At 40.6% G+C, this 15580-nt stretch overlaps 1 protein-coding gene across 1 annotated transcript in view; it reads left to right on the forward strand.

Moving 5' to 3' along the window:
* The window catches only part of PARK2 (parkin RBR E3 ubiquitin protein ligase), a 657679-nt gene extending 642597 nt beyond the window's left edge, over window positions 1-15082 (forward strand). Inside the window, exons 13-14 of the mRNA XM_009320759.1 lie at window positions 9658-9775; window positions 13850-15082. Of these exons, the coding sequence (XP_009319034.1) occupies window positions 9658-9775; window positions 13850-13959 (228 nt within the window). The 3' untranslated portion in view covers window positions 13960-15082. The remainder of the gene's footprint in view (window positions 1-9657; window positions 9776-13849) is intronic.
* The last annotated feature ends 498 nt before the right edge of the window (window positions 15083-15580 follow it).

A 15580-nucleotide genomic window follows, 5' to 3' on the forward strand; every position in this document is an offset into this window, starting at 1 on the left:
ACATGTACAGAGTAGCTCCCAGGACTGTTTTGGTGCTGGGCATGTTGATAAGACACCTGCAAGGTAAACTGTAATAGCAATAGCAATGACACTGATGTAAAAGTGGTGCAGATGTAAAAGTGGTGCAGATGTAAATAAGTGGGGCACAAAAATATAAATGTTTGGGAAAAATGACACAAACAGGATTAAATGGGTTATAAAAAGGTGTGTTTTAGAGATGGTTCTATGGACAAACTTTCCCCGAGATGGTTTTAGCTGCTGACTATCTTGTCGTGCCAAGCCAATGAGTATGCAATTATAAAAAGGTAACAGCTTTTTAGCAAGTTTGCTTTTTCAAAGGTTGCTGTGAATTTCATAAAGAGAATAAACTAAACATCATGATAGATTGTCGTGGTTTAACCTCAGCCGGCAACTAAGCCCCACACAGCCGCTCGCTCACTCCCCCCCAGTGGGATGGGGGAGAGAATTGGAAGGGTAAAAGTGAGAAAACTCGTGGGCTGAGACAAAGACAGTTTAATAGGTAAAGCAAAAGCCGCGCACGCAAGCAAAGCAAAACAAGGAATTCATTCACTCCTTCCCACCGGCAGGCAGGTGTTCAGCCATCTCCAGGAAAGCAGGGCTCCATCACGCGTAACAGTTACTTGGGAAGACAAACACCATCACTCCGAACGTCCCCCCCCTTCCTTCTTCTTCCCCCAGCTTTATATACTGAGCATGACGTCACATGGTATGGAATGTCCCTTTGGCCAGTTGGGGTCAGCTGTCCTGGCTGTGCCCCCTCCCAGCCCTCCGTGCACCTGCAGCCTTCTCAGTCGGTAGAGCATGGGAAACTAAAAAGTCCTTGGCTAGTGTAAGCACTACCTAGCAACAACTAAAACATCGGTGTGTTATCAACTTTGTTCTCATCCTAAATCCAAAACACAGCACTGTACCAGCTACTAAGAAGGAAATTAACTCTATTCCTGCCGAAACCAGGACATAGATTTCTATAGTACAGCTGTACACAAATCCCTCCAATAACCTGCATTCAAAGGCTTGAACCTAAAAGAACACCTGATGTCTATTTCATCATCCTACAAACCCAGTCTGGCAGTCTTTGTAGGACCCAGACGTACATCCAGTTCATCTCATTTGAACAAGCTCCACTGTTAACCCTAGGCCAGCAACAGCTGTAAACCTAAGCCTAGATAAAACGTCCACAGTGGCTGAAGTCTTAAACCTTGCCCAATGGTCTCTTCTGCTCCACGCTCCAACCCAAGCTCCTTAAAAATCCTGTCAGGCCATATCTAGTCTTAGTCCAAGCCTTAATTCCAGCTAGTTCTAGCAACCCTGGCCCTGCAAACCATGCAATCCAGGAAAATCCATTACTAAACATATATATTTAGCTGCTGGTGCAGCTAAAAATTGTTACCAAGTTCTTGCGCACAGGTTACAGAATAGGTTGTGTGAATTTCCACCATTTTATTACATTGAAAATCTCATTACCCGCTAAAGATGTTCATTTCAGACCAGGTTCATTGTATATGCAAAGTAAAAAACTTATTGTTAGTCTTATCAAAGTCTTAGAAAGCTAATCGAAGAACTATTTTTAGTCCATTTATGACAACACTAGGACTTATAGTTCAAATTATATATAGTTAAAATAATGGAAATGGAAACTTTCTAGTAACACCCATTTCTCTGGTGTTATGTTTAACCTTCCAGTGTCTTTCTGGGTCCTAGGATCAATGGGTGCAGTCTGGGACGGGGGCTGGCATAGTGAGTCCTTTACCAGGAGGAGCATGTTGTCGATATTGGTGGGGTTTTTTCCTTCTCACTGTATGATCTGCTTGGGGTCACTTTTATATCTTTGTTAACACACTCCTTCACTGGTCTGAAAGTCGACGTTGGATCCAAATTTGCTACCTGTGGTGTGTTTTACCTAAGTCAGTTATGCCTTTGTTCTCTTTGTTATCACTAAGACTGTTTTTGCCCAGCTCTCAAGGCTGCATTTGGGTAACTGACCACTGGGGAGTTGTTTATAGCGCTGGGGCCTCCCATATCATCTTGTGCCTGCGCTTTCAAGGCCTCTGCTGTCATCCCATGCCTTTACTCCTCTGCATAGCATTTTATTGTAGGGTCAGAGACAGTTCATTCTACCCATAATACCTATACTTATCATTGCTGTCTATTAGTTACAAAAATACATGTAACATCATTGTTAAACCACGCAATTATACAAAATTATACAAAAGTAAAAGCAAAATAGGTAATAGTCACCTGGTCATTAGATAATTGCTGTCACTTGCTAAACCAAATCTCTAGGGCAGGCCAAGACAAGTCCAGAGAAAGCCTGATGGGTTCTGAGGCCTGTGGTGCCGGCTTGGCATAAAGGCTGTGGCCTCTTACAAGAAACAGCAACAGCATTTTTACTGAGCCACCAAGCTACCTGTTCTAAACCTTCATCTACAATCAGTTTAGGTGTAAGTTTATAGCTAGTGCTGTAAAACTTCAACTCCACTCCAAACCTGTGGGATGCTACCTGTCCCAGCTGTAGCCCTAGGCTGGGAGGCCTTGCTCACCCAAATCTCAAAGCCTATCCCCAAACCTACCATCTTCAAATCAAACCTCAGCTATTTGTTATTTGAGTCCCAGTCCTTACAGTACTCAGGTAGCTGATGCAGAATCCAGATATTAACTTTGTTCTTCTGCCACTGGCAGTATAAAACTTATCCAGAAGCCCTGTCAGCCTGAGAACCCATCAGACCAAACCAAAATAGACCAGTGCCTCAGATGAGTCAGTGCAAACCTCAGAGGCATCATTTTTTCCAGACCTGATCCTATTCATCAGTACATGTCACCTGGGCCCTGACTGCAACCCTAACCGTAGTTTCAGGGCTCAGACCTAACTCGGCCATGAGCTCTCAGGCAAACGATCAGCTCTGAAGCAGACCCATTTGATCACTTCCCAGAAATGCTTTTTGCTGCACAGGTGTGACATAAAAGCACGCCTGCATGTGCACATGCATCCAGGAAAGCCTGTCACATCACCTGGCACCCTGCTGAAGTCTTTTGTAATGTAGTTCCTGGAAAGGCTCCCAGCTCACTTGGGCTGCAGGTGAGCCTCCAGCCCATCTTTTTCTCCCATTGCCTCATGTATGCAAATCTCGAAGTTGCCAGTAGGTGGTATAAAACATACAGACATTGCTTGCCAGGCCTCCCTTCCCATCCACTGAACAACATCTGTCTAATCTCTGATGCTATTCTGCCAGTAGATTCCCAGCAAGCATGTAGGGTTGTGAAGCCTGGTGTCTATGTATGTGGTGGTTTGCTGTAATTATGCAGCAGAACATATTGGCCCACTGCGAGCACAGGATATTTCAGAATTTGATTTTAATGTGGAATTACCTAATAAAGTTGTTTTCAAAATATCCTTAGCTGAACTACTGTAATGCTAAGATTTAGCTAACTAATTTAGCTAACTAAATTAGCTAACTAATGCTATAATTTAGCTAACACTTCATGAAAATCAGGCTTGGTGCAATGTGTTTCTTACAATATTGTTGTGGAATTGCAAAACTATTCAATGTGCATATTAAATTGTAATAGACAGACATAATGCTGACAAAATTATGGAATTGCATATGTCTCCTGACTTACTGTGTGAAGGAAGTAGCAAGCTCCTTTTTTGTTTGAACCTTCAGTGAAGGATGAGTTGTTAGGGAAAACATATATATTATATTGGACTCCATAGTTATGTGACCTTCTGAATCAGTTCTTGGTTATCAGCATTTTGTGTTTATGCTCTAAATATTGCAAATATCACTTTCAGAATTGTTCCTTCACTATTTTGACAAAATTTCCTTACTGCTTTTAGAACAGTGGAAAACAGAAGGTGAGGTATTTGAAATGGTGTGCTACAGGCAAGAGTTAAAATGAGAAACACGCAGCATTTCTATGTAAACTTCTTTCTTTACTCAAAAAAGGGGGAAAATTAATCAAAATGCTAAATCGTAAATGCTGACCACAAAAATCATGAATTATTTCACTGCATTTTAGTGAAAGAAAAAGCTACTGAGGAGGTTCATCATACATAACATCTTTCAATGAGTCCTGAGTCACAGTATGAAATGTGGAACATCTATTATTAGACCATTGATTTTTTTCCCATCAGATAAATTTAAAAAGTTAAATAAAACATGGCTGTACCAAAAAAATGGTACACCTAGTTTGATTTCTAAAGTATCTTAAACAATTGGAAAAGAAACTGAGGCTCAGGGGTTTAGTAGCTGGTATATTCACAATGTCAAGCACAGGACATTCAACCCACAGATGCCTAATTAAAGGAGCAAGAAAAATAACTATAACCAGGAGATGTCCTGTAAAATTAATCCCTATGTTATAAATAAAGGTGCACCAGAGGAAATCTGAGAATAGGTCTTAACTTTCTGTCTAATGAGAAATAGATGGGAACTATAGAGAGAGAATTTTAGCTTTCCTATTTTGGGCAGCAATAAAATAAAAAGATGTGACAGGCTGCTTTTGTTTATGAGGTTAAGCTGACAGTCATTTGCAGCTGTGTTACCATTTATGGGAGAATGCATGTTCTTTATTCCACTCGTGGAAAACGGTTATACAAGGATGACCTGTATTAGATTTGATTTTCTGCTTTAGAGCAGTGTAAATTCAGTATTCACCAGCTACCTGAATTTAATTCATGCTGATATGAATGGCCCCAACATGCAGAGTGAGAACCTTGATATGCAGTGTCACCAAACCAGAGCTCTCCGATTTTATTTAGTGAAAGTCTCTTTCATCTTGTATCAGCCACAATACCCTGTGTATATCACTTTGATTATAGCTAATTGCTGTCATCACAAAGCAGCTCTTTTTTTACGGCAGAATTCCCTAGGCGTACCAGACAAATTGGCTCACACAAAACTGCTTCATGTGTTTAACTGGATCAGTGTGGTACTGACACCTCTATTTTTCCAGTGCATGAAACATATTCCCATTGATGGGTATCTTTCCTGTTCCACATCTATAGCCATTTTTTAGGGTTTTGATTAGCCAAAATCTTCCTCTAGACTAGAGCACTGGTCCCATAGCTATGTGCATCTCTCTTTGTGCGATTTTGACTCTTAAGTGACTCAAATAATGGATTTTTTTCAAAGGTCCTCTAGCCTATCTAGTGCCCTAGACGTCTGCTATTTTTCCCCCACAACTGAAGTAAAAGACACCACTAAACACGACAGGAGGTTAATTCACGTGAACATGCTCATAAAAGAGCCCAGAAGAAGTCGAGAAAACAAGAGAAATTTAAGTTGGACTGTCACCATCTCTTGTAGATCACGCTTCAACAGATGAGGCTGCTTTTGCTTAGAGCTCTAGCCCAAAATAATTAGTGGGCTGTGTTAATCTAAATGTTATGGTGGGTTCAACATTGCTTTGTGTACAATGAATTATTCTTTGTCTTCCTTTCAAATATCCATAGTTGTTCTCACATTTGTGCTAGAAAATGAGTAAAACTTTCTGTTTTGAGATATCTAAGCCTTTTTAAAATGCTATATTTCACATAAAGTCAGAATTTTACATATTTCTATTTATTTAAAAAGAAATCTTATTTTACCAAGGAAAATTAACTTAAAACCAAGCATTTCTGATCAAAAGGAAAGGTATTTCTGATTTAAAGGAAGCTGCACTAGGATATATTTTTTATGCATGACTAGCTTTTTTGCTTATCAGAAAGGAATTGAGCACCAATAGCAAACAAGCAGGAGTCCAGAAATTACATTCACTAAAGCTAAGCACAACATAATGTTAACAGCTTCATATTCTATTCTGAATCAAGGGGCTTCAGTTTTCAGATGTTGTCTATGCTAGGCAAAATAAGCATGATCATAAAAGAAGTGTGCTTACATAAGACGACAATATATAACACAGTGGATGTCAGAATTTAACATTATACATCTAATGCTTCCAGTATTTTGAACAAGAAGTTTTGCCACAAATGTTTTTAATCGGGATGGTACTTCTTAGTTGCTGACTGTGAACACACACTTCGTTTACTTTATGCAGTTCTACCAACAAGTTGATGTGTGCCCTATTACCTGAATGAGATGCTGCTTTAAGAAGGACACTTTATTTCTATTTCAAGATGCTTTCTGTCTCTGTAGGACTCTTTCCAGTACTGCCTGATATTGATTAACTGCATAAAAAGCTTTCCATGTATATGTTCTTGTATTGCTGTATGGCACTGAGCAGTCTCTGGTCTCTTTTAGCTTGAAAAGAGAAGCCTGTTAGCTTTTCCTAAGGACTCAGCGTAGAAACAGAATAGAAGTAAACCTGCGTCCTTCAGTGTCACCAAGTGATAACAGGACAGACTTTTTCCCCTATCTCACTAAGGGAATATTGCAGAGGGGATGTTCAAAAATGCTTGCAACAGCTCTTACTGTAGCTTCCTGTTATTTATGGGTATTCATTCCTGGTCATAATGTGCAGCACAGTTGAGAATCAAAAAAACTATTCATAAAGTGGCATGGATGGAATCTGGTAGGTTTTCACTAGTGCTGGGACAAGTATTTTGTAATAATCGGGGAACTAGAGCATATTGTGTGGGGTCAGCATCACAAGTGATCAACATCTCCTGTCCGCAGCAAACTGGCATGTGATGCACACCTGGAACATCTCTGAACTTCCTATCCAAGACCAGGAAGGCCAAATAGAGTGAGAGCTGCCTCTGCTTGATAGACCTGCTCTGTCACCCAGGCCATTGTCAAGAAGATTAGGTTTGCTAGCTTAGGATGAAAGAAGGTGATTTAAATAGGCACTGGTAATGGTGAACTGCCACGCACCTTTCCTTTATTGTTTCAGGAAAAAATGCAGATAAATATATGTGTGCTTGCAGTCATTGTATGTGGAGCACTAAATAAAGCACATGAACACTGGAGGCTTATAGATCAGTGTGGTATGATTTCTTTACTGAATTGGAGGGACTCCATCACTGTACTATTTCTCTGCATTTGCTTCCTGCAGCAGTAGGTTTTTTACTTAGCATTCAACAAGACTGGGCATAGGAGGGATGCTTCAGCTCTGATGGGCTGAAAATATCATGCTGCTGCGTCTATTTCATGCTAGAATTTTTGCAATGGAAAATACTAACGTAAAAATTCACTCCGCTGTTTTCAGCAGTTTGTTCTTTGTTGGTGAATTGCATATGTGCAGTTTGAAGTTGTTTATTTTAGTTATTCCTAAGCTCTCCCAAGTTTGTATTTGTTTTGAGAACTAAGATCAAATATCTTTATATAAATCAAATTAGCAATTTGGCATGTGAAATTTTGCTTCAGTGTCATTTGCTATTAGGGCACAACAAAGACATGAAGACGGGGGAAAAGTATGTTTCCAAGTATTGAACCACACAGTTTCGATTTGGACTATTTGGGAAAAACAGAGCCACTATGAAGCTCTTCTGGGTTGACTACAAAAATTAAAAATGCATCTGGTCTTCTCATGTAGCTAATATTCTAAAAAGAATAGCAATGTTTTGTCACTACTATAGTGATTTTCATCTTGAATTATCTTTAACAATGTTAATTAATTAATTCCCATTACAACCAGATGAAATTAATATCACCTTCCTTCTGTCACTGAGCAAACTGAGGCCCAGGTCTAGCATTCCCCACTCTGCTCATCCTGTGTTCAGGCCTCTCTGAGTGTGCTCAGATTGCTTGCTGAAGTCATCTTTCCTTAAAGATCAAGATGTTGCAAGATCACTACCAGATTATGTTCTTTGCTATTAGCCTGAGCGTTTTTTTCTGTTTCCCAGAACTTATGAATGTACCGTTGTACAGAGGTCATCTTTTTGCCGAATAAGATCAAGGTGTTGCAAGATCACTACCGGATTATGTTCTTTGCTATTAGCCTGAGCGGTTTTTTTCTATTTCCCAGAACTTACGAATGTACCGTTGTACAGAGGTCATCTTTTTGCCGAATTGCTAAATAATCCAGCAGGGTACGGGGCTGAGTTCCCTCTCCAGAAGCAGAGAGCTAAAAGTAAAAGTCACTTCTAGGATACAGCTGAGAAGACTTTGTTCACTTTTGTTACATCTACATCAGAAATACTGGCAAATTGGAGAATATTAAGTGAGGAGCAACAAAAGGGATTAAAGGGCTGAGGAGACTGATGTAGGTAGTAAAATAAAAGAAATAATACCATAAACACATTTTTGACATTTCCTGATTAAAAAAGTCTAGGGGGTTTTTTTAAGATGCATGTTGCAATGACCACCAGATGAGCTGAAAATGAATTTCTGCAGATGTTGCTCTTTGTTATTCCATTTTAACTCAGGTGACTTCAGCCAAGAAATAAAATCTAGGTCTTACTCACTGACACTGCAACAACTCACAGATTTTATCAGTAGTAGCTGAGCAGAAATCAAGAGGAGCTATGGTTGTGTTGCATGTTTAAAAGTTGGGCCAATTTCCTTTTTCTGTCTTATTAGAAATAAATATATAAAAAAATTATCCATGTAAATAAATATTAAAAGTCTATCCACATAGCAGCCTACAAGTATTTAGAAGGTATGCACAAAGAAGTTATGGGAATTTTTACAAATCATATAATTTAGTTCAAGGTCATAATTTTCCCACATGCTTGAAAAAACCCACATTATGAATGGAGAGAGCAGAACTTCAAGGCTGGAACCTACATACATTGTTTACAGCTGCTATTCACATAGTTGCCAACCTTGCGTGACAGAAATGGCCCAAGGCACTGCCATCTCTTTTGTCCTTGTACTATCATTTTAGGTAGGAAATTGCCAAGTAGGACACCTGTGTAGATTATGTAATTTTGTCCCAGTCATAAATAGGACAAACACAGGAGTCCCTTTTAAAGCACTCTTCATGATGACTTTTTCCATCCGTCTCGTTCTATCTGGGGAGCTACTTGCTTTCATTGTTCCCTGGGTGGTTTTTTTTACTTTTTCTCCAAAATTTTTGTGTTTCTTCTTTGTGCCTCTTAAGGCCCCTTAAATTTATATAGATTTATGTTTGAATGAGATCTAGACCTCTGAAACAAAGGAGTACACTTTATTATGAAAAACAGTTTCCTTCCAGGGACCCCACCATTCTGCATTATCAAGTGTTGCATTGCCTTGGTGTCTTTGCTTTTCTTGCAAGAAGGGCTTTAATCCCTGAAGCAGAATCAAACCTATGGTGTCTAACGTCACGTCTCAGATGGGTTCATCTGACTCCTGCTTCGCCTTGCCTTTTGCTTTACCTGCCTTCGTGCATTTGCAGCATGGATTGATGCCCCCGTGCCCTCCTGCCAGGGTTTTGCCTGCCACTCGGGGCAGGGAGCAGTGGGGAGGATGCAGCCTATGCTGCAGCTGGATGTAGGAAGGACCCCCAGGTTGGCACACACTCCAGCTGCTGCAACTCCCCACACTGTCCCACAGCTCGGGATCTAACCCAATACATGTTGTGCACTCTGGGAGAAAATAAGTTTGCATTTTGAAGCAAAAATTCTGCATCTCTCACAAAGTCCAGCCTACCTGGCCTTGCAGTCACTCCTGTCTGTTTCTCGCAGGTAAATAGTTACCACTTCAGTGCAGACACCATGTTCCAGCACAGCCTTTCAGTATTGTGCCCACAGGTGGTTTTTCTCTCTCTTTGCAGGAATACGTAGTTGATGAACATGCAGCCATGCAAGCTCGATGGGAAGAGGCATCTAGAGAAACAATCAAGAAGACAACCAAGCCATGCCCCAGCTGCAATATTCCAGTAGAAAAAAATGGTAACTTTATTAGATATCTCATACTTAACTGTCTTTTAAAATTCATTTTACAATATAAATGTATGAATGTGCATGTGTACATATGCACACTAGTATTCCAAGAGAGGGAGAGCACACAGAGCTTGAATCTTCCCTCTGTCACTTTATCTAAATTATCTAAATCTAAATCACTTAGCTCTAAAGCCACTAATTAAGCCTCACAAAATGCCCGGCTATTTTATAGATAGGGAAAATGAGGCATAGAGAGACACTGGATGTAGAGTTCCTATGACTTCAGTCTGCTAGTTGTCTAGATTTTCCATTGTCACTGGAAAAAATAGACATTTGTAGGGCAAAACTCATCTCATGCTGAAACAGAACATGTGTCTAATGTAGGCCAGAAGAATCGCACCTAAAAGTGGGGTGTGGACAATTAGTCCTGCTGTAGATGTCTACACAGTATATAGCTAGCTGAATTTAGATGAGGTGAATCTCAGCCCAGTGACATGCCCACAGTAGAAGAGCAAGTCGGAGGAAGAAACATGAGCCCTGACAAACTAGTTGCACTAATCAATGCCTACCATGTAGGAAGAAAGTAATCTACTGGCACTGGGGTGATTAAAATGGGGAAAAGGAACAGCAAATAGGCTATACCGTACAGGCTCATGCTGTTCCAAGATTTAATTGAATTTATGTTAATTAATCAAAGTATATTAAAATTAGTGCCTAAATATTATATGAATATTAAGCATAGAGGATGCTTCTCAGTTTTGTGGCATCACTTATTCAAATGGGACTCTGAAAACACCAAATAAGACACTGTAAACTGCAAGGAGAGAACACTTCAAGCAGTGATACTACAGAAATATTACTGAGGAAGAAATAGGACAAAATCCTGAAGTCTGGTGTTTCATGAAAGAAAAGAAAGCAGTTGGCAGATGGAAAGTGGGAGACTTCTTCAAGCACAAGAAGCAGAAGGAAAGAAAGCATGAATTCAAGAGTGGGAAGGCAAGACGAGATTTGGCAAAGTGTAGAGAGCAAGGTGGGCAGCGGAAGAGAGATAACAGAGGGGTAGGTCAAAAAAATTATTTACAGACTTGTAAAACAGGCTGGAAACCAGAAGTTTGAAATGGATTAGAAATAGACAAATAATAACCATAACTATTCATACTTAACAGTTTGTGGATAGCCAAATAAAAAAACCTTCTGGTCAGGCTGGAAGCAGTGCTAGGACGTTTACTTTCTCTTAGACTCTGCAACAAATTCTTTACTGTTAAATTACAGGCAGTTGTCACTTGTCACAAACAGGATATCCCTATTTGACACCATGATATAATTGACACGACTCCCACTAATGCTTAGGGAAGTTGCTTGTAAAAATCCCTAATGTATCAAAAAGGAAATGAAGTCCATTATACTTTTTATCCTTGAAAGAAAATATTTACTGAAAATGGATAATAAGCAGGCAAAGACCTTTCCTTGCTTATAGCCTGACCCATGTCAGAACAGTGCCTCGTAATGCAAAATGCCAAAGCCACAGCAGTAGGCTAGGAATGTTTCAACATACTAGAATCGGCTGATTGTGCTGCTGCTCAGAGGGACCTCAGCAGGCTGGGAAATGGGCTGAGAGAAACTTCATGAAGTTCAACAAAGGGAAATGCACTGGTACAGGTTGGGGGCCAACTGGATGGAAAGGACCTGAGTGTCCTGGTGGACTACAAGTTGGACACAAGCCAGCAATGTGCCCTTGCAGCAAAGAAGGCCAACAGCATCCTGGGCTGCATTAGGAAGAGCATCACCGGCAGGTCGAAGGGGGTGATCCTTCCCCTCTGCTCAGCCCTGGTGAGACACATCTAGAGTGGTGGGTCCAGTTCTGGGCTCCCCTGTACAAGAGAGACATGGGCTGGAGCAAGTCCAATGAAGGGCTACAAGGATGATAAAAGGACTGGATAAATAAATACCTGATGAGGCAAGCAAACAAGACAGAGCCAAACTCTTCTCAGTGGTGCCCACTGAAAGCAAGGAAGGCAATGGGTACACACTGAAACACAGGAAATTTCATTTAAACATAAGAAAATGCTTTTTACCATATGGAGGTTGAAGACTGGAACATGTTGCCCAGAAAGAGTCTCCATTCTAGGATACATTAAAAGTCCAACTGGACACAACACTGATCACCCTACTTTAGTTGACCCTGCTTTGAGCAGTGGGGGGGTTGGACTGGATGATCTCTAAAGGTACCTTCCCACCTCAGTGATTCTGTCATTCTGTGAATTAAGGCGTGAAGCTTAAGAAGTGCAGTGCTTGCTTTCTTCTCTGGTCATGTGTACTGCATGTGCCAGCTTCTAGGCTAACATTTGTAAACTTGAAAGGAGCACTTTACTTCCGCCTAAGTACAGCTGGTGTCAAGAGACTGATGACTGTACACTGAAGTCTGCCAACAGTCCTCATTTGGGAGAAGTACACTGACTACACACAAGAGAATAATTCTGCCTTCGCTCCCCAAATGCTTCTGTGGACACTGTCTTTTACAAGGGACAGTGACAATGCCAATAACTTTTCTGTAATAGCCTATATTTCTCTATGTCAATAACTTTTCTATAATAGCCTGTATAGCTATAGGCATTGTAGAATACTTCTATATGCTAATAACTTTTCTGTAATAGCCGAAGTGAAAGAGCGAAACACTTCCCACAGCTCAATTCCCAGTCTGAGCGAGTTTAAACACACATCCACGTCTCTCAGAGGACTGCTGTACTCACAGAGCTGTAAGCCACGTTGCTTGAGGCACTCTCCACTCTGACTACTGATCTCAGCTGCCATGTAGCAGAGAATAACATGATTTATGTAGTTTAGCAGGTAAAGCACAAGTTTGACAGAGGGTGCCTATTGGGCTTCGGGTCCTGTGCCAGGATTGAGATGCATTTTACCCAGTGATGGCTTAATAGGAATTGTGAGAGAGGATTGGATCTAAACCTTAAGTAAAGTGTAACATGGAGGTTGGCCATTGGTATGCTTAAATTTAAATAAAATATTAAAATGTCTGGTGAATAGCATCTCTTACACAAAGATATAATCTGACAAACAGACCTTGCCATCAGAGCTAGTTTTCTCTCTCTGTCAGATGAAGCAGATAGGCCTATTATAACAGTCCAGTTCTTGTGTCTCCTGCTGTTTTTACCTTTTGAGAATCATTCTGGAGTGGCATTTATAGAAAAGGTGGTGTAAGGGTGGCAGGTCATACAGTAGGGAACACACACTCCCTGTACTTCCTATCACCATCCGGAGTCAAACCAAGATGACATTTCAGCATTTCTTCACTCTGCATGCTTTTCTTTCAGTTTGAATTATACAAGAGATTTCTTTGTGTGGTAAGCAACATAATTTCCAGTTGAAATATATTTCTGTAATGACCTTTGACAATGCTAATATTTTATATATTACAAAATAAACATATGATCAAGGTTGTGAGCAGAGAGATTAAAGCTGCTTTCACAGTATGGGCAAGTAAGAAACCCAACACAGGAAACATTGATGCGATCAAAAGGCTGCTTCAGGTACTAAAAAGGTCAAATCAACTTAAAATACTAATGTCATTTTGATATAATCAGCAGTCAGCCACCGAAGTCTGTGTCTCTTCATTTATTCCTCTTGCAAATCTCCCAGCTGTTGAATCCAAATTCAAAAAAGAATTGAATTTTGTTCAACTTCTGGCTTACAGCTTAAGCTACAAGGCTTACCCTTACAGTAGGGTAGAGTATCCTTGAGCAGGCACCTCCATGATTGCTTTGAGAGGCCACAGACCGTCATCGCTTTTCCCTATCCCTAGCGCAGTCTCTTCCCATTTCAGTCAGGACTGCAGTTCCTACTCCTGCAGTCCCTCAAGTGAAACCAGTACATTCCACCCCAATAAGAGGGGGAGTAGCAGGTTTTAGAAAGCCCAGGAAAAGTATTCTCCAGGTTCATTCTTTTATTAAATATTCTACTTGGTTAGTAAATGAGCACCTAAGAAAGTTGATTTTAAAACTGCTAATTGTTGATTAACATCTCTAAGTGTTTGCCATGTACCAAGGCCATTCTGTTGCTATTTTGCAGGTGGCTGCATGCACATGAAATGTCCTCGTCCTCAGTGCAGATTTGAGTGGTGCTGGAACTGTGGCCTGGAGTGGAACAGAACCTGCATGGGAGATCACTGGTTTGACTAGTGGTGCTGAGGCCAGCCCGCGTTGCTGCTAAAGTTTGCTTTCATCAGGGCCAAATTCTGAACTCCTTGCTTAAACAAAACTCCCAGTGGTTTCAGGGACACAGAGTTCAGAAGTTGGCCCAGTTTGTTGGTTTTTGCTTTCTTGCATATGCAATCATACCAAAATCCCACTGAAGTTATGCCAAGGGTTTTAAATCTACTAAGTAAAAAGAGTATTTATTTTAATTGCTCATGGTGGTACAAAGAATTGTGCCTTTCTGTCTTGTGCAGTCTGTCAGCACAGAGAGCAGGCAGGGTTACCATGAGGAACTTTGCTTGACATTTATAGTCAGGAATCTGTAACTCTTGCAAGAGCGAGCAGCCTGCCTATGTGTGTGTGAGTACGTGAGCGTCAAGGCGGGTGGAGGATATTCCCTGCATCAGCTGCTTTTTCTTTGACCACTCCTTTGCTCATTCAGCACAATTTTTGATTTTGAGGCAGTACTTCTTAACAGTTTTTTTGGCAGAGGGGAGACTGTGGCTTTTCAGTGTTTTCTTAGGGTTTCCTCCTAACAGGCTTTCTGTAGGGGTCTTGCTTTCAAACCAAATTCTCATAGAAACATCCAGCTTTATGCCGTATTTGTGCTTGTGTATTTGTAACGTACAACACACAACCTGCCTACATACTCATTATAGACTTTGTTACCATTGGAAGATTAGCTAAGGATGCAGGTTCAGCTCTAACTGTGACTGCTGTTGCAGTGGTGACTGGATCTGATTAAGTGTTGTGCAAGCTAGACTCACAGGGCTTCATTTTTCTTGTGCTTACAGCGATACTTTGGACATGGCAAGGGGAGGCAGGAGGAGACTTTTCAGGGGGGTTCTCCATCATCATTCTCCTAAATTGAATTAGAATATGGGTATATTTCCAAAAATACATTCACAGCTCAAACAGTGTGGGGCAGAGGGACATCTTTCATTTTGCAGTGTTAACACAGTAAGTAAAGCTTACTAGCATTTCCAAGCCTGAACAATCTTACCGTTTGGTGTGCTTTACATTGCTGTCTTATTCTGAAATGAAATGGATACTGTCCACGTCCAACATGCCATGTAAGGATTTGCACAATTCAGTTTTGGAAAAAAAAACGCACAATAAATGAAGTGGTCAAAATTTTAAACTTTCTTTATTTCTTTTTTCATTTGAATACAAAGTCAGTGAGTATAAAGATGTTGGGTGGGTCATGCATTTCCCTGACTGATTCAAACTCCCAGCTGAGAGGCTAGCCCTTTGATTAAAACATACTATTAGCACAAAATAAATTCCGGGGCCATGGACCTCTTGTATCAAGTTTGAATTAATATTTTGTATGGCATGACTGTAGAGTCCTGAATATACGGGTGTGTCTTGTATCAGTCAGTGCAGAGCAAGAAGCTTGAGGTATAAAGAAATCCCAGGCTCGCTGCAAAAATGCCCAGTTGCTAAAATCAGTGGAGTATTCATCTATCTCAGCTGGAAGTGACATTAAAAGTCTGAGGAAACAAAGGGATGAAAGGATGAAGTACCAAAAATGAGAGAGCGCACTGCTAGAATAAAGAAAATGAGAGAGAAAGGAAGAGGCAAAGAGAGGACAATGGCCATCTCT

The sequence above is a fragment of the Pygoscelis adeliae genome, unplaced genomic scaffold, assembly GCF_000699105.1.
Source record: "Pygoscelis adeliae isolate BGI_AS28 unplaced genomic scaffold, ASM69910v1 Scaffold33, whole genome shotgun sequence".
In the NCBI taxonomy this organism is placed as follows: domain Eukaryota; kingdom Metazoa; phylum Chordata; class Aves; order Sphenisciformes; family Spheniscidae; genus Pygoscelis; species Pygoscelis adeliae.